Here is a 19260-nt window from a genome sequence, read left to right on the forward strand (position 1 = left end):
ATTGCTCTTTACTTTGTGTTTCAAACCCGTTATGGACCCGCTATGGATCCAAACCTAACCATGCTTGTGTCATAGTTGCTTCTCCATCATTTTATCTATTTACTCCGTGATTCAGTAAAAATAATTTTGATTTATAGAAACTAACTTTGCAAATTTTGACGAACAAGTTTTCATGAGACGAATTTTGATAAAATATAAATTTCGATAAAATTTTATCAGTTTAATTTGCACCAAAATATTTTCGACAATTGGAGAGGATACAAGTTTCAAAAATTTGACTAGAAAATTTCAAAAAATTTCTTTATTTGGCAATAAATATAGTGATGGACTAATATAACGACAATATTTAAAGAAGGGTTTTTCAAATTAATTTTTTTAATAATATAACTAATTAAAATTTTGTCAATTTTTGTTCAAATTAAAACTGATACATAGTTGTAATACTTCTGAACGCAATGTAATTAGATCAAATAATATTACACTTATCTTTTTCATGCTTTATCCTGGATCTTTTAATACAATTAAATGAACTTTGATCGCGATCCAACAACACCAAAATTTCTTTTTTTACCATTAAAAAAAATTTAACCATTTTTTTTTTGTAAAAGTTTCGGATTTTACCACTTCCCTAGGTATAACCTAACAATTTATAAAATCCGAAATTTTGAATAAAAATTATTGGATTGTTTATTTTTTTAAATGGTAAAAAAAGGATACATCGGCCAGCAACTAGAGTGGAAAAAACGTGCCGTGTCGTGTCGTACCGTGACTGATACGCCTTGACTTTGGTCTCGTGTCGTGCCATGCCGTGACTAAGTGAACAGTGACCCGTGCCGTGCCGTGACCAAAATGTCAAGAGGTGGTCGCGGCACGTGAGTCACGCCGTGACTCGCATGTCGTGACTATTTGCATGCTGTGTCCAAACGTAATTGGTCACGTTTCTCACGTTTAACTATTTTTTCATAATTTAATTTAGTTTATTCAAGATTCACCATTTGATTAAAACCTAACGGTCCTAATTACACTGACTCGGGTGATTACGTGCCGTGCCGTGCAGTAACCGTGCCGTTCCATGACGGAGCAACAACCTTGCAATATAAAGTTGTTATTGAATCCAAAGAAATGAACTTTTATGTTTTTCTGTTTATATCGTACTTAGATTAGATTTGGATAAAATATCCTCTTGTAAGGCAAGCGGATCGATGCAATCCGTACATTTTAAATCAAAAGACTACAATTTAAAAAGAAAATTAATAATTACATTTTTTTTTTTGCATGTATTTGATGCAATGTTTTGATCCTACAATGATTCGACTGTATAGGCTCCAATCCGGATGCTCAGTCCTTGTCAGTGCACCTAGACCGCTGATATCTTCGCAGGATATTGAAGTTCCTGTACCAGTAAAATTTGAATATCAATTAAGCCTACAATAAAATGTGTTCTTTCCCTCCTTTTTGTCAGTACATAGAGGCCCTTATTTCCCTGCCCATGTATACTGGTAAGGAGGCCTGAGAGGTATGCTTCTGTTGAATTCTGTTAAATTCAGGGTAATAGAGGTATAGCTCTGATTGACCTGATACATGTAGCTTAAAAACCAAAAGACACAGAAATTTAACAAGGGAATGCATTTTTCTATATGGTAACTGGTTCAATTTGAACAGTTAACCTTATCATCCGTACTGTGCATTTGTAGAACTAAACAATGGAAAATTTTCTGTTAAATGGAACTAAACAATGGAAATGCATTTTTCTATATCGTCTGAGGTAACAAAATATTTCTGTTAAAATCTGGACCATTTGATCATATTTCATGCAATTCGGTTTGAGATTGAAATCACATAACCCTTTTAATATTTGTTTGGATTTTGATCGGACAGTCCATATCTAAACAGAAATATTATGGTACCTTAGATGATATGAATACCACCGGAGATCTCCATTTTGTGATTTTTCCAATTGTTTTGACTATAATATGCTTTCATTGATAGGGATTAATTAAATTGGCTAGTCACATCAACTAGTGCTAATAAAAGTATGATGCATGATGAGTTTCAAAAAAGGATAACTATAATATAAACGAATGGGCAATAATTATTGATTCAGATATTAACAATGCTGTTTTTATTTCATTCAGCTCACAGACAATAGAGTCAAAACAGAGCTTCATATAACTAGTGCACTGCATGAAGGTGAAACTGCTCCGTCAATATCTTTATCAAGAAAACTAGATATCCTGAATTAATGTTTTTTTTGGATAATACGTCTAATGGTTTAATTAGGACAATATATTGAGCCGAGGTTTGATCTGGTAAAATAAAAAACACTACAGAGTATGGTTTGGAGAATAGGCCGATTCCGAGTTGACTCAACTGAGTTGGAACGGAATCGGCCGGAGGATAGCCATTTTTTCCTGAGTTTCCCGGTTAGACGAATTTTGTACAGAAAACTGCTAAAATTGAAGCTGAACGAAATAATCAATCAAATTTCCACTTAATCTCTTTCTTCTAGAGCAAAATTACACCTTTTTGGTAGTTCAATCGAACCAATTTTACATTTTGCTTAGTTAATCAAAGGGATTTGAGGCAAAAAAAATAGATGCGACAAGCGACTCAGAAAGAAAGGAGAAGAAGATTAAAGCATTATAAAATTTTGAACAGATGGTGGAACCATATGTTAGTATAATTATCACTAAGCTGCTAGTTTAAATTGCCTAACATAAAAGTAGATCAGTTTTATAGTTTTAAGTTGCCAAACTTTCATGCAGATAAAATAAAATATATATGGCAAAGATATCCATTGAAGGAGAAACCTGTAATAAGAAAATATTATAACTGGTGAGATGGAGATATGCTGATATTTGGCGCAGTTTCACATTCAATTGTCAATTATTTAATTGACACTTCTCAAACTTTTCAAATAACCCTCCTCTTCTTGTCCGGGCTTGGGACCGGCTACATCATTTAGATGAGAACGGAGTAGGTTCAATGGGCATTGGATCTACTTTTGGGTCCAATGAGCTCCAACACCGTTCAACCCGCATTAAGATCTGTGCGCACGAATATTGAAGCAGGCACGCACGGATTTTAAAGCAAAATACACACATATTAATGCAGATCGAACGGTGATTGAGTCCATTGAACCAAAGGAGGTCTGATGGGCATCAAACCTACTTTGAACTCCATTTAGATATAGGCAGAGTTAAAAGTTTGAAATGTGTTAGTATCTCTGAAATTTAAATTTAAAAATAAATGTACAAAGAAACTAATAAATTGGAAACAAGGAGAAATATATACCTTCATGAATAAACCACACTGGCAGTTATCTGTAGCTCGTGCATTGTATTCGTGTAATTACATTTTGCCTTGTCCATAATGCACGTAGTGGAGCTTGCGTAATTTCGTCCTCAACTCGATCCTCTGTACTAGTTTGAAATGTGTTAGTATCTCTGAAAATTTTTTTTTTTTTTGAAAAAAAAAAAAAAAAAAAAAAAAAAAGGTACAAAGAAACTAAGAAAGGTATCTGAAAAAAAAATGTGTTAGTATCTCTGAAAATTAAATTTACAAAGAAAGGTACAAAGAAACTAATAAATTAGAAACAAGGAGAGATATATACCTTCATGAATAAATCACATTGGCAGTTATCTGTAGGTTGTACATGGTATTTGTGTAATTACATTTTGCCTTGTGTTTAATGTAGTGGAGCTTGCGTAATTTCATCCTCTACTCCTCTGGAGTTTCACACATCCATGCAACAGCAATGTGGCACTTGTCGGTGGGGCCAGTGTTAGTGTATACACAAGTCAGCGGTAATAAATTATACAAAGACCAACGGTTGCAAATGAGAGCCTAATCGGAGAAGTTATCAACCTCTATCCCCGTCTAATGACCTTAGAAATCAGCGAAGTGGGCAACTCTGGGATTTCTTCCAGCAAAGTAGCATTGTCAATGTAAAGTTCTTCAAGGGAAGTGAGCATCACCATTGTACCAGGCAATGACCACAGCGAGCTTGCATCCGAGATGACCAACTGCCTGAGGGTACTACTGTTTTGTAACAACCATTGCTCTGGCAGGGCCTCCAACCCTGAGCATTTGTCAACATCGAGATTACTAACAAATCTGAAGCTTCTAAGTGGCTCAATAAGAAGGAGACAAAGGTGATCAACCTTCAGATAATTGATCTTTAAAGAAACTGAGTTGTTTCCTGGGTTGACAGTATTTGCTTGATGCATAGATGCAAGTTCAACCAGCTTTGGGCATCCCTCTATAACTAATCGTTTTAGTGACACAAATTTCCCTACTGCATCAGTTGGTAGCTGAACCAGATTCTCACAGTCTTCTATAGTTAATTCCTCAAGACCACTTAAACCTATATTTTCTTGAAGCAGAAATCCATTCAAGGATGCTAAGTGTGAGCACCCACATATCTTAACATTTCTGAGTGGTGCTGTTAAGGATGATGATGTAGGGCCATCTGAGCAAGAAGTTTGGAAATATTCTGGAAGATCACTCAATGCCACATCATAAATGGAAAAACTTTCTAAAGAAAGGGGCAGATTAGGAAATTTGGTCAGGTTTCGGCAATCTCGAATGTCCAAGTGTTTGAGAGATGGAAATGCATTTTCCATAGAGGTAGTGGATGTAATAGTTGCACTTCCTGATATCCGCAACTCAGTGAGATTAGTGAGACAAAATGATGCCTCAAGCATTGGTACATCAAATTCACCACAGTTTCCCATGGTAAGTTTCTGAAGCTTTACAGGTATAATGTTTCTCCAAAAATCAACTGCGGCCATCTTTGGGTTATTTTTAATGGTTAATCTTTTCAAGGACATTAGCTTCCCAAATGCTTCTGTTGGCAACTGTAACAAATTCTCACAGTCTTGGATGGTTAGTTTCTCAACAGCTTGTAAATCAAGGTTTTGTTGCTGCAGAAATCCATCCAATGATATTAATTTGGGACAGTTGATGATCTGTACTACCTTAAGCAATGATTTCATATATGATGGTGCCAGATCTGTGATGCTAGAACCATAGTGCATATCTGGAAGGGAATTAAGTCCTACATTATGTATCATAAATTCCATAAGAGAAACAGGAATAGCAGGTAATTTAGCCAGGTTAAAACAGCCAACGATACCAAGTTGTTTTAGATTTGGAAAGCAATAACAACTGTGTGGTCCTGCCCAGGATTCCCATTTTGGCATGTAGAAGCAATATAGTTTTTCCAAAGATGGAAAAGCGCAATCACTTGTGCTATCACATGAATAGTCCACTTCTTTCACTTCAAACATCTCAGTAAGAGAGAGTGTTTTCAGATATGGCATTTGCCCAAGAAATGGTAGTGCTTCACAACAATGCCATCCCCTAAGTGTGAGGGATGATAGGTCCAGATGAGATGAGTCCATCATCCAAATTGGGTATTTGTGGCCTGCATAACCCGTGATTGTCAATTCCTTGAGATTGGGATGTGGTCGGAGGTTATCAATTACTTGCTCTTGCTCAGGGTTATCAGAATTGCTCTGAGTCCAAAATAGGAAAAGTGAAATAAGACTTTCCTTTTTGGATAGGTTGGCATTCATAGCTTCAACTGGATTCTCTACATTCTCAAGATTATGAATAGAAAGGCTTCGAAGATTGTTTAGCGTTTGTAGCTCATCTATATGGTGACCACTCTTCCGTCCAACAAATTTTTTTAACTCTTGTAGAGAGGTCAACTTGTGTATACCGTGAATGTTTTGCATCACCTCGTCAGGAAGTTCAATATAGCGTAAGCTAACAAGATTGGTCATTCCAGTTATTTCAACACCCTCAATATGTGGATACTCATACTTATTTGACATTTCTAGCACCTGTAGTTGGTAAAGCTTATAAATTGAATTAGGAAGCTTGTATAGGTTGACCTTTAGAAAGCGAAGATGCAACAAACTACCAATCTCCTCTGGCAGTTCACATCTACCTCCTTGTATGACCAATAAACGCAAAGTTTCCTTAAGTGAACCATTTGGGAGAACAAATCGATCTCGATTGATGTCATCTTCAGACAAGGTTATTACCAAGGTGCGTAAATTTCGAAGATTTAATGTCCTTTCAATTTTACTTTCAGGAACAGAGACATGTTGTGCAGTTCTAGGTATATTATCAGATTTACCATTTGGTTCAACTCTGCAACATTCTCCTTCCGATACATTCCGAGCCAAATCATGCATCAAATCATGCATAACATACGTATTGTCTTTCCAAGAATGTCGCTCAAAGAATGATTTCCTAAAAAGGTTATTGAAGTACTCTTTGCAAATATCTTCAGGCCTTTCTTCTCCATGTAACTCTTGGCGTATGAAACCAGAGGTGATCCACATTTTGATCAACTCATCTTTGTCGAACCAATAATCTTGAGGAAATATGCAGCAAAATCTAAAGCATTCTTGCAAATGTGCTGGTAGATGGTAATAGCTCAATTTCAGCACATCTGCCACATTCTTAGCTTGCTCTAAGTTGATCAGTGAATCCTTGTTCAAAATTCTTTCCCAGTGATGGATATCCATGTCTGAATTCAACAAGCTCCCAATCGCCTTTGCTGCTAGAGGGCTATCTCGGAGCTTCTTCACAATATCATTTCCAATATTTTGGAAATCTTTATGATTCTCAGGGTTATAACCGGAAAATGCATACTTATTGAACAGTTTTAACAAATCTTGCTCTTTCAATCCTTTTAACATTTCTCGTTCCACATTTACCACATTTAGCACACGAGCAAGCATGTCAGCCACTGATTCCATTCTAGTGGTGAGTAAAATTTTGCTTCCCTGTTGTACATATTCTAACGGCACAATCAATTTCTCCCAGTCACACATGTTATCATCATTCCAAACATCATCTAGAATGAGAAAAATTTTCTTTGAAAGAATGCTTTCCTTCAAGCTTTTCTGTAGGCCATTTAATGACTCACCATAATGGGTTTTCTCGCCTAGGTCATCAAGGATTTTTCTTGTTATATCTTCAACACTAAACCTTGTTGAAACACAAACCCAAATTGTTTTTTCAAAATAGTTCTCTTTGCTAATCTCCTCAGAGATTAACTGTGCAAGAGTGGTTTTCCCTAATCCACCCACCCCCACAATACAAAAGGCAGAGATATTCCCATGAGATGCTGGTTTCTTTAACCATTCAATTATCTTAGCCTTCTCATTCTCACGGCCAAACACATTGCTTACACTAAAAAGGGAAGTAGTTTCTCGACTAGAAGTGTTAATAGGTTGATTATTTGGCTTTGCAAGGCCATGGAATTCTAGTGTAGTTGTATATTGGAAGAAATCGCCAACACCTGCGGTAGCTAGATCTAACATTTTCACAGCCTTCCTCAACCTATCTGTATCTTCACTAATGGTATAACCTCGGCAACACCCATGACAACTGATGTGGATTTTACTTTTCAGCCAATCGAGTTTTGAATCACTAACCTGATCTGGCTTTTTCACCTTATCTTCCAGCTCCCGGTATTTGAGTTCGTCAACCACGTCTTCAGCTGCTAAAAAAGCTTCTTTGAATTTCTCCAGCCATTTTTCCACCCCCGAATTCGGGTATTTGAATTTGAGCACCTCGGCAACACCCATGACAGCTGCCACCTTGGGAAGAGCTTCATTCAGTCTACTTAGCTGGGATTCAGTATCTGCTGGCAGCATACGCTTGCCCAAGTACGAGTAAGCCGTCTCGATTAGTTTGGTAATAATAGCAGATCCCGCCCATTGAGCAACAGTTATAAGAGCTGACTCCATGGAGATTTTCTTTTTCTTTTTCTTTTTTCTTTTTTTTTCTTTTCTTTTTCTTTTTTCTTTTTTTAAGAATAACAATTTAGCAAGGGATCTTGTATAGGATGAGAAATGGAGATGCCAAGAGAAATTTGATCGGGTAATAATGAAATTTGATTACAAAGAGACAAAGTAGCCAAAGACGAGAGAGGGAAAGAGATGGTAAAGACAGATTTTTTTTTTTTTTTTTTTTTCCTTTTTTGTGAGAAATTTTTTAGCAAGGAGTGTCTTGTATATGACAATAAATGAAAATGCGAAGAGAAATTTGATCAGCTAATAATGAAAGTCGATTACCAAGGGTTGTTGTAGTAGATTGTTGGAGGAAAGATGAATTGAGAAATTGAGATTCCAAGAGAAAAATACAGATTGTATGAGCGAGAGATTGAGTTAGGAGAAACAGAGCTAAAGACAGAGATGGAGAGACAATGGTAGCTTTTGCTTTCTGATAGATGCAAAGCAGATGAAAAAGCAATAATATGATATACAAATTGTGCTTTCGTAGAAGCACTTTGTAATCAAAAATAAAATTGGGGTACTAATGTTCCCTGTAGCCAACTCGTCTGGAATCATTTCCTCTGAAATAAGTTAGAATAGCTTAAAGCATTCAGTCAAAATTGTTGAAATCTTATTTTATCTGATTCTACATCAAATTCTCATTATTTAAAAAACTTGTCTTTACAAATGATCATTATATTTTTAGCAGGGGCGGAGGAATTAAAGAGGAAACGGAGTCAATTATTTAGTTATGATTTTGTATATAATTTACGGTGAAATTAATTGATATTGTAAAATTGACCACCATTCTTTATAGAAATATTTTATATGATTAACCTCTATAGTTTGAAATTTTGGCTCCTCTCTTGTTTTTAGCAACAAAAATTGTCAATACTAGACTACTGTGTATTTGATTAGAGTATGACTAAATTAATTATTTGATTTATTTATTTTAATTAAGAAATTCCATAAAGTATAAAATGATATGATGATTATTTTGTTAATATAAAAAATGCACTTGTCCCATTTCTCCTCAATATTATTTTGGCTAAATATGTTATGTTTTTTATGTTGAAGTATATATTTTGTATTATATTTTATGTTTACATAATATCATACATTCATTAAATTGTAATAACAAATTCTCCAATTTCATTTGGGCTAAATATGTACTTGATTTTGAAGCATTTAGCATTAATTTAAATATAACATAATATGTGCATTTATTAAAATTTTACAAACATATGTATTACTTAATTAGCTAGTAAACCTCATTATAGACATTAGTTCTATCAAAATGATTCCCATCAAATAATTTGATAAGTTTTCCCATTTAAAATTACAATTACAAAAAAAAAAAAAAGATTTGGTATTCATATGATTAACATTCCAAGATAAATAATTATAGAGTACAGGAACCATCCCTCAGAATAAAGCCACCCATTAAAGATAAGGGAAAATCTAACAGGAAAAATCTACCAGCACTTGGTCAGACTTGTGGAATTTGAATCCTAGCACTGTGCCCTTTTGCTTTCTTCTCTGGTTTTGGTGCAAGCTGGAGATGTCTGGTTTTGCGCTCTGAGGCTCTGTTTAATGGGTCCACACCGTCAGGCACTGCGAAGGCTTGTATTTGAAACGCTGGCATTTATTAATTCCCCTCCAATTTCTTAGGAATGGAAATATCCAGTCCAGCAACTCTGTGTCCCTGTTTAATGGGTCCTACTTGTCAGGAGGCTCCCTAATAAATTTGGTATTCACACGATTGAAATTTCAAGATAAATAATTATAGAGTACTGGCAAGGCAAGCCGATTTTTTTAAAAATACCCACTCAAACAAATATTTAATTAAAAATAACCACTTTTCAACAAAATTTTTAAAAATGTCCAAACCGCGGATTTTTTCCGCGCTCCAGAATTTTTATTCCGGGCCGCGGAAAAAATTCGCGTCCCGAAAAAAAAAAAAAAAAAAAAAATATTTTTTTTTTCCGAGCGCGGATAATATCCGCGGGCCGGATTTTTTTTTATTTATTTTTTTTTTATTTTTTTATTTTTTTATTTTTTTTTTTTTAGATTTAAAGTTAGGAAAATAATGTTTTTTTGGGAATTTTTTGTCCAACTTTGCACCCCTGATTAACATATCAAAACACTTTCAAAAAACATGAAAATTTACCGACATGCATTCTTGACTTCATAGAATAAGACTGTGAAGTTTCATACAAAATCTCAAAACAGATCGTGAGATATCGGCTCTCAAAAATTGCTCGAACTGCTGAAGGAGTGCTTCTGAGCCCAAATTTGCACCTCTGGTTAACATATCAAAGCACCTTCAAAAATCATGAAAATTTACCGACATGCATTCTTGACTTCATAGAATAAGACTGTGAAGTTTCATACAAAATCTCAAAACAGATCGTGAGATATCGACTCTCAAAAATTGCCCGAACTGCTGAAGGAGTGCTTCCGAGCCCAAATTTGCACCTCTGGTTAACATATCAAAGCACCTTTTAAAAAAGCATGAAAATTTACCTACATGCATTCTTGACTTCATAGAATAAGACTGTGAAGTTTCATACAAAATATCAAAACAAATCGTGAGATATCGGGTCTCAAAAATTGCTCGAACTGCTGAAGGAGACCAGAGGTGCAAAGTTGGGCTCAGAAGCACTCCTTCAGCAGTTCTGGCAATTTTTGAGAGCCGATATCTCACGATCTGTTTTGATATTTTGTATGAAACTTCACAGTCTTGTTCTATAAAATCAAGAATACATGTCGGTAAATTTTCATGATTTTTGAGGGTGCTTTGATATGTTAACCAGAGGTGCAAAGTTGGGCTCAGAAGCACTCCTTCAGCAGTTCTGGCAATTTTTGAGAGCCGATATCTCACGATCTGTTTTGAGATTTTGTATGAAACTTCACAGTCTTATTCTATGAAGTCAAGAATGCATGTCGGTAAATTTTCATGCTTTTTGAAAGTGCTTTGATATGTTAACCAGAGGTGCAAATTTGGGCTCAGAAGCACTCCTTCAGCAGTTCGGGCAATTTTTGAGAGCCGATATCTCACGATCTGTTTTGAGATTTTGTATGAAACTTCACAGTCTTATTCTATGAAGTCAAGAATGCATGTCGGTAAATTTTCATGCTTTTTGAAGGTGTTTTGATATGTTAATCAGGGGTGCAAAGTTGGACAACAAATTCCCAAAAAAACATTATTTTCCTAACTTTAAATCTAAAAAAAAAAAAAAAAAATAAAATAAAAAAAATCCGGCCCGCGGATATTATCCGCGCTCGGAAATTTTTTTTTTTTTTTTTTTTTTTCGGGGCGCGAATTTTTTCCGCGGCCAGGAATAAAAATTCCGGAGCGCGGAAAAAATCCGCGGTTTGGACATTTTTAAAAATTTTGCTGAAAAGTGGTTATTTTTAATTAAATATTTGTTTGAGTGGGTATTTTTAAAAAAATCGGCAAGGCAAGTAAGTCCACTACCGGTAGCTTTTATATTTTGGTTTGATATTTAGGTGAGAGTGGTGTACATGAACCATTTATGGCAGGGTATTAGGCTTCTTGTACTCCGTGAGCAAACAATCGGAGAAGAGGACCGTTTCGCTAGCATCGAGTCCCTGTTCTTTCTAAACACATGGGCCCTGTGCTTCGTCAGACTTGTGGAATTTGAATCCTAGCACTGTGCCCTTTTGCTTTCGTCTCTGGTTTTGGTGTAGGCTGGAGATGTCTGGTTTTGCGCTCTGAGGCTCTGTTTCATGGGTCCACACGGTCAAGCACTGCGGCATTGACAGAAATAACATGTCACCGTCAATTCCCGAAAATCAATATCCGTAGAGATTAGAGTCGTTTCAACAATAATTAGCAAGACTTGAATACAATTATAAAATAAATATTTACATTAAACACATGACCTACCAAATATATATAATTTGAAGAATCATTCCGGATATATTTATAAGTAAATAATTATACGAATCTAGGCTAGGAACAAATTTTTGTAAATAAGTATAAATTAATAAATTTATTTTTTATTAGATTATGGATATCTAGGAGATTGGTGACAAGTAGATTACATAGTAATAAAATAATCTCAACCTAATAAATTTGTGTGCATGGTCCAGATCATAAAAGATCATATCATGGAGGGCGTGTTTGATGACAAAAATTTAGTGGGAATCAATGGGGTCGGAATGATATTTCAACCGAGATTTTTATATTTACCCAAAAAATAATATTTTTTATTAAAAATAACCACGGTTTGGCGAAATTTTTGAAAATATCCAACCCGCGGAAAAAATCCACGGCCCGGGATTTTTTATTCCGCCCCGTAAATATCTGCGGCCCAGAAATTTTAATAATTTTTTTTTTGTTTCTGTTCAGTTTATTTGGAATTTAGATTAGTTTAAATTGTTAAGTTGGAGTTTTGTATGAATTTTATTTGTATGAATTGTGAAGTTAGAGTGCTTCTGAATCCAATTTTGCACCTCTGATTAATATAGCAAAACATTTTTAAAAATTATGAAAATTCACCGACATGCAGTTTTGACATCTTAGAACAAAAGTGTAAAGTTTCATACAAAATATCAACACAGATCGTGAGATATTATCTCTCAAAAATTGCCCAAACTGTTAAAGAAGTGCTTCTGAGCCCAACTTTGCACCTCTAGTTAACATAGGAAAGAATCTTCCAAAATCATTAAAATTGACTGACATGCAATCTTGACATCATAGAATATGACTGTGCAGTTTCACAAAAAATCCCAAAACAGATCGCAAGATATTATCTTTCAAAATTTGCCCGAACTGCTGAAGGAGTGCTTCTAAGCCTAATTTTGCACCTCTGGTTAACATAGGTAAACATCTTCCAAAATCATGAAAATTGATTGACATGCAATCTTGATATCGTAGAACATAACTGTGAAGTTTCATAAAAAATCTCAAAACAGATCGCGAGATATTATCTTTCAAAAATTATCCGAACTGCTGAAGGAGTGCTTCTGAACCTAAATTTGCACCTCTGGTTAACATAGGTAAACATCTTCCAATATCATGAAAATTGACCGACATGTAGTCTTGACATCTTAGAACATGACTGTGAAGTTTCACAAAAAATCTCAAAACAAATCGCGAGATATCATATCTCAAAAATTGCCCGAACTGCTGAAGGAGTGCTTCTAAGCCCAACTTTGCACCTCTGGTTAACATAGCAAAACATTTTTAAAAATCATGAAAATTGACCGACATGCAGTTTTGACATCTTAGAACAAAAGTGTGAAGTTTCATACAAAATATCAAAACATATCGTGAGATATCTCTCAAAAATTGCCCAAACTACTGAAGAAGTGCTTCTGAGCCCAACTTTGCACCTCTAGTTAACATAGGAAAGCATCTTCCAAAATCATGAAAATTGACTGACATGCAATCTTGACACCATAGAATATGACTGTTCAGTTTCACAAAAAACCCCAAAACAGATCGCGAGATATTATCTTTCAAAATTTGCCCGAACTGCTGAATGAGTGCTTCTGAGCCTAATTTTGCACCTCTGGTTAACATAGTGAAACATCTTCCAAAATCATGAAAATTGATTGACATGCAATCTTGATATCGTAGAACATGACTGTGAAGTTTCACAAAAAATCTCAAAACAGATCGCGAGATATTATCTTTCAAAAATTGTTCGAACTGCTGAAGGAATGCTTCTGAGCCAAATTTTGCACCTCTGGTTAACATAGGTAAACATCTTCCAATATCATGAAAATTGACCGACATGTAGTCTTGACATCGTAGAATATGACTGTGAAGTTTCACAAAAAATCTCAAAACAAATCGCGAGATATCATATCTCAAAAATTGCCCGAACTGCTGAATGAGTGCTTCTGAGCCCAACTTTGCACCTCTGGTTAACATAGCAAAGCATCTTCAAAAATCATGAAAATTGACCGACATGTAGTCTTGACATCGTAGAACACAACTGTGAAGTTTCACAAAAAATTCCAAAACAGATTGCGAGATATCATCTTTCAAAAATTACCCGAACTGTTGAAGGAGTGCTTCTGAGCCTAACTTTGCACCTCTGGTTAACATAGGTAAACATCTTCCAAAATCATGAAAATTGACCGACATGCAGTCCTGTTCTACGATGTCAAGATTACATGTCGACTAATTTTCATGATTTTGGAAGATGTTTACCTATGTTAACCAGAGGTGCAAAGTTAAGCTCAGAAGCACTCATTTAACAGTTCGGATAATTTTTGAAATATACTATCTTGCGATCTGTTTTGGAATTTTTTGTAAAATTTCACAGTCATGTTCTACGATGCCAAGACTTCATGTCGGTCAATTTTTACGATTTTTGAAGATGTTTTGCTATGTTAACCAGAGGTGCAAAGTTGGGCTCAGAAGCACTCCTTCAGTAGTTCGAGCAATATTTGAGATATGATATCTCGCGATCTGCTTTGAGATTTTTTGTGAAACTTCACAGTCATGTTCTACGATGTTAAGACTACATGTCGGTCAATTTTCATGATTTTGGAAGATGTTTACCTATGTTAACCAGAGGTGCAAATTTAGGCTCAGAAACACTCCTTCAGCAGTTCAGGCAATTTTTGAAAGATAATATCTCACGATCTGTTTTGAGATTTTTTGTAAAACTTCACAGTCATGTTCTACGATGTCAAGATTGCATGTCGGTCAATTTTCATGATTTTGGAAGATGTTTACCTATGTTAACCAGAGGTGCAAAGTTAGGCTCAGAAGCACTCCTTCAGCAGTTCGGGCAATTTTTGAAAGATAATATCTCGTGATTTGTTTTGAGATTTTTTGAAAAACTTCACAGTTATGTTCTACGATGTCAAGATTGCATGTCGGTTAATTTTCATGATTTTGGAAGATGATTTGCTATGTTAACCAGAGGTGCAAAGTTGAACTCAGAAGTATTCTGACTTAACAATTCATACAAACAAAATTCTTACAAAACTCCAACTTAACAATTCAAACTAATATAAATTCCAAATAAACTGAACAGCAGCAAACAAAAAAATTATTAAAATTTCCGGGCCGTGGATTTTTTCCTCGGGTTGGGTATTTTTAAAAATTTCGCCGAACCGTGATTATTTTTAATGAAAAATATTGTTTTTTGGGTAAATATAAAAATCTCGGATATTTCAACATTATTTCCCAACAGCGTTCGGAGGTCTTATTTTTTCCCCATCTGTAATCACAGTTTCTTCCCAAACCGTTCTTACCGCAGTGTTAAAAGAAGGGAAAAAATTAATGAAGTCGGAGTGAATTTCTTTTTTGTCCCACGGCGCGTCGGTCGTTCTCTCTTCTCTTCTCTCAGTTCTCTGCCTCTCTTTCTCCTTCAGCGATAAAAAAAGTTGGTAGCGCGAAAAGCTATAGCGAAAAAATTAACAACTTCTCAGCCAAGGAAAAGACGAAAAAAATTTAGCAACGAAAAGGAAGATGAAGAACTTCTCCAACGAAGGTAAACATAACAAATTGATCTCACTATCCAGTTGAGCCACCTTGCACTCCTTGTAGCATTTTATTGAACAAATTTCTCAATCTCCCAATGCCATTTAAAATTAGATGCTAATTTTGCTCTCTGCTTTGTGGCATTTCATCGAATATCTTGCATACCTACCTAGTTGGCATTTTATCATTTATTTGTGTCCTAGAAAACATTATGGTTTTCATTGTCAATAGAAATTTTCATGTCACCTTTGAAATGTGAAAAGTACCACAATTAGCTCTCAAAATGAGAAATAACATCATACATAGATGCATGTATACAATTACCCTGCATATACCAGTAATTGAAAATTGATAAACTGATCTTCTTATATAAAAAAGTTGATCGGCACAAATTGGCAAGGTTTACTTAAGGATACAATTATGTTATATTTCACCATTGTGTTTTATTGCATTGGAGTAAAAGGTCAATTTGTTGATTACTAGTTCATTTTTTTTTAAAAGAGAATGTACTGATGCGGTACCAGTACACTTCGAGCTGATTTTGGTCCCACCTTTTGAAACTTCAGGCACTGTTCCAGTGGTTAACGGCCTAGATAATAAGGGATGGAAATTCTATCTTTTTGGTACGACAAGTGGCACGAGAATAGTTTGAGAAGACCATCTGACGGACTTCTGAGACCTCAAAACAGGCTCCTATCCTTAGCTGATGCCTTGCCAACTATCATGGAGTTGCAGCCCTCTCTGAACAGTACTGTCGGCTATGGAGAACCAGCAGGCATGAACTCTGGTAAGAAATCATGGGCTGGTACAGACTACGGTACCATTGGTAGGTATCCTGGAGCTGACCTCAAGTGCATTCAAGCTAGGTTGAGCAGAAGTGAAGCAATAAAATCATTTGTTACGTGTTACAATTTTAATTTTCTTTTCCTGAGACTCTTTTCATATTTCTTTTTATTTACATTCATTTCTATAGCTAAAACTGTAATATGCTAAATTTATATGTATTACTATGAATTGCGTGATTTTTATTGCATGCACTTGTGGTTAAGATAATAGCATATTTCAGAGGTGACAGAGTTTAGTTTACTTGGATATTTTACACTTTGTAGTTGGAATATACTTTTATGTGACATTTAATAATTTGAATTTTGAAGTTATTGTTATAGTACAGGCAATCTTAATTATTTGTATATTCAAAGTGATAATTGTTTTTTTGGCTAGTAAAAATGATCCATATTTTTCATTTCTTGTGCTATATGTGTATATGGAAGTGGAATGAGAAGTGGCATGAGAATTATTGTGCTATTTTCTTATGCTTCATATGTACATGTAGAGGTGTTTGAATTTTTCCAAAGTTTAGATCAACTAATTAATCTTTATCCTATATATTTGTTTTCAACCACCTAATTTTCATAAATACAATTGTTATTTTCGGAACATTGTATGCAAAGAAAATAGCATATTCATATCATTAGATACTTCTTATTTAATTATAAAAATAATTTTATATTTTATAAAATAAAAATTAATAAGTAATGTAATTATTTGATTTTTTATTTAGTTGCATTATTGGTAATTTTATAAAAAAAAATGTATAATATCAGATATTTTTAGAAAGAAAAATAAAATTTCCTACGACTGAACACTCATTTAATACATTCCTATAATAACTCCTGCAAGTACCTATGAGTATGGGTTCCTACAAAAAATGAATTCCCGAACCCGTACAATCCCATCTTGCACAATTCCGTGACAAACGAACACACCCTGAAAGAATCATGCCACCTGGACAAGAGTAGTGGGCCCCCTGGCCCATCTCTCTCCTGTAGTCGTAGAAAATTGGAAAAATAACAATCATTAAAACCAACTAAATAAATTTTATTAATTACCCATCCTAATCTCTTGGTTTATCCACATAATTGTAAATTAATATCCTCCTCTCCCGGAAGAAACCTCATAGGTTATTGTTTTCTATGTATTTATTGCTATACAGTTTAATTCAGTACGTCACTAAAACTTGTAATTTAAGCGTAGAGATATACGTACTAGATATTTAGTATGGAGTGAGTCTATGGTTCTATGAATAACACAATTTGATTCATAATACAGATCAATATTTTTGTTTTTATAATCCTAACGGTCAATTCGAATCATTCAACATGGTTTTTATATAAATATGTATTTGCAAACTGAATTTTATATTTTTGACTAATTTTTTTACTATCTTCTACCTATCTTAAAACATTAGTAAAAATAATTATAAAAAATATAAAATTAGGTCAGCAAGTACATATTTACATGGAGATCATGTTGAATGGTTCAAATGACCTGTTAGAATTTAAAATAAAATAAAATATTAATATGTATTACATACCAACTCATGATATATATGTATAGTACCATAGACTCACTCTTTAGTATGTGCCACCTCAACTTTCATTAAATTTTGGATGAAAAAAAAATCGGCCTCCTAATCGGTCTGATCATATTTGATGGGTGTCAAAGCAAATTCAATCTGAGATGTTCGATCTAAATTATTCGATCCACACATTGAGTTATGCGGAAAATTAAAATCATAAATGCCTTTAATTCAAATTGGGTGCAGGGATCTCTATGCGGATTGAACGGTTCATATCGAATTCGGTCTAATATTGTCTAGTCTGAATGGTTCGATTTGCATTGAGTTTGTGCATAAATTAAGCTAATTATAAATTGCATGTGAATGTAAATCTAGCACACAAATCCACTAGTGAAAAAACTGAAATCAGGATCGGCTTATCTGAATCGGTTATAAGAAACAACCGATACTAATATCTATCTGGATCGTTTTTATTAATAAAACCGATCCTAAAAACTAATAAATTGGATTTTTTGGTCAACCGATCCTAATTTATGAACTTTTTAGTATCGGTTCTTATTAAAAATCAATCCTGATAATATCATAATCGATTCTAACAAACAACCGATCCTAATTAGCATATATTAGGATCAGTTGTTTATAAAAAAACGATCCTGATACTATTAGAATAGGTTATTTGAAACAACCGATCCTACTACTTTTTTTTTCAAAGTTGGTTCTGCAAAGCAAAAAAAAAATAGTATTAGGATCGGTTGTTTATAAACAACCGATCCTAATAGTATCATGATCGGTTTTTTATAAACAACCGATCCTAATACTTTTTTTTCAAAGTTTGAAAAAAAAAATAGTATCAGGATCGGTTTTTGATACTTTTTTTTTTCAAAGTTGGTTCTGCAAAAAAATAAAAAAAATAAATTAGTATCAGGATCGGTTTTTTCAAAAAACCAATCCTGATACTAATTTTTTTTTTTTTTTTGCAGAACCAACTTTGAAAAAAAAAAATAGTATTAGAATCAGTTGTTTCAAATAACCAATCCTAATACTATTTTTTTTTTTTTTGCAGAACCAACTTTGTGTGGTGCGCTGTATGTAGTTTATATTTTTTTTTTTTTGCAGAACCAATCAGTTGTTACATTAATTTTTTTTGATGAAAATTAATGTAATTTATATTATTAATTATTTGACATTGATATTTCATTTTGAAGTCATTTTGACTATTGAATTTTTTTATACAATCATGCATGATGCATCAATGACTTGTGCCATACAATAATATACATAGGACTTGAACCCCTGTTGTGTGGGGTTGTGAAGGAACGAATACGAACATCAGCATTTGGTCGATCGGAACCGTTAAAATGAAAGAATGTCATATTAATTTCACCATTATAAAATTTGATACAATTCAGGATTCGTTTACTAGTTCATCAAAGCAAAACAATATAGCAACATCGCACGGCCGTAAGTAGTTTACGTTGGATCAAGACTTACAGTTGTCGGGCCTTCGGCACTTTTACGTTATTAATGTTCCATGTTATATCTTGATCATTTTAAAAATTATTACATGTCATTTAATTACAGACCCACCGTTGGATGATCATGCAGAAATGAACGGTCTGCATTCCATT

At 34.3% G+C, this 19260-nt stretch overlaps 1 protein-coding gene and 1 long non-coding RNA gene across 2 annotated transcripts in view; one reads left to right on the forward strand and one right to left on the reverse strand.

The window, feature by feature from the left end:
* The window catches only part of LOC144545545 (uncharacterized), a 47643-nt gene that overhangs the window by 2078 nt on the left and 26305 nt on the right, over positions 1–19260 (forward strand). The gene's annotated exons all lie outside the window — the stretch shown is intronic.
* Positions 3295–8178, reverse strand: LOC144545538 (putative disease resistance protein RGA4). The gene is made up of 2 exons (XM_078294106.1): positions 3614–8178; positions 3295–3417 (listed from the first exon to the last, which is right to left on the reverse strand). The coding sequence occupies exon 1, from the start codon at positions 7770–7772 to the stop codon at positions 3870–3872; it is 3903 nt and encodes a 1300-aa protein (XP_078150232.1). The 5' UTR covers positions 7773–8178; the 3' UTR covers positions 3295–3417; positions 3614–3869.

Source organism: Carex rostrata, chromosome 28, assembly GCF_964058835.1.
Source record: "Carex rostrata chromosome 28, lpCarRost1.2, whole genome shotgun sequence".
In the NCBI taxonomy this organism is placed as follows: Eukaryota; Viridiplantae; Streptophyta; class Magnoliopsida; order Poales; family Cyperaceae; genus Carex; species Carex rostrata.

What these genes read in the sequence shown, in the direction of transcription:
- LOC144545538 (XM_078294106.1), bottom strand. Translation starts at nt 7,772, where the DNA reads ATGGAGTCAGCTCTTATAACTGTTGCTCAATGGGCGGGATCTGCTATT.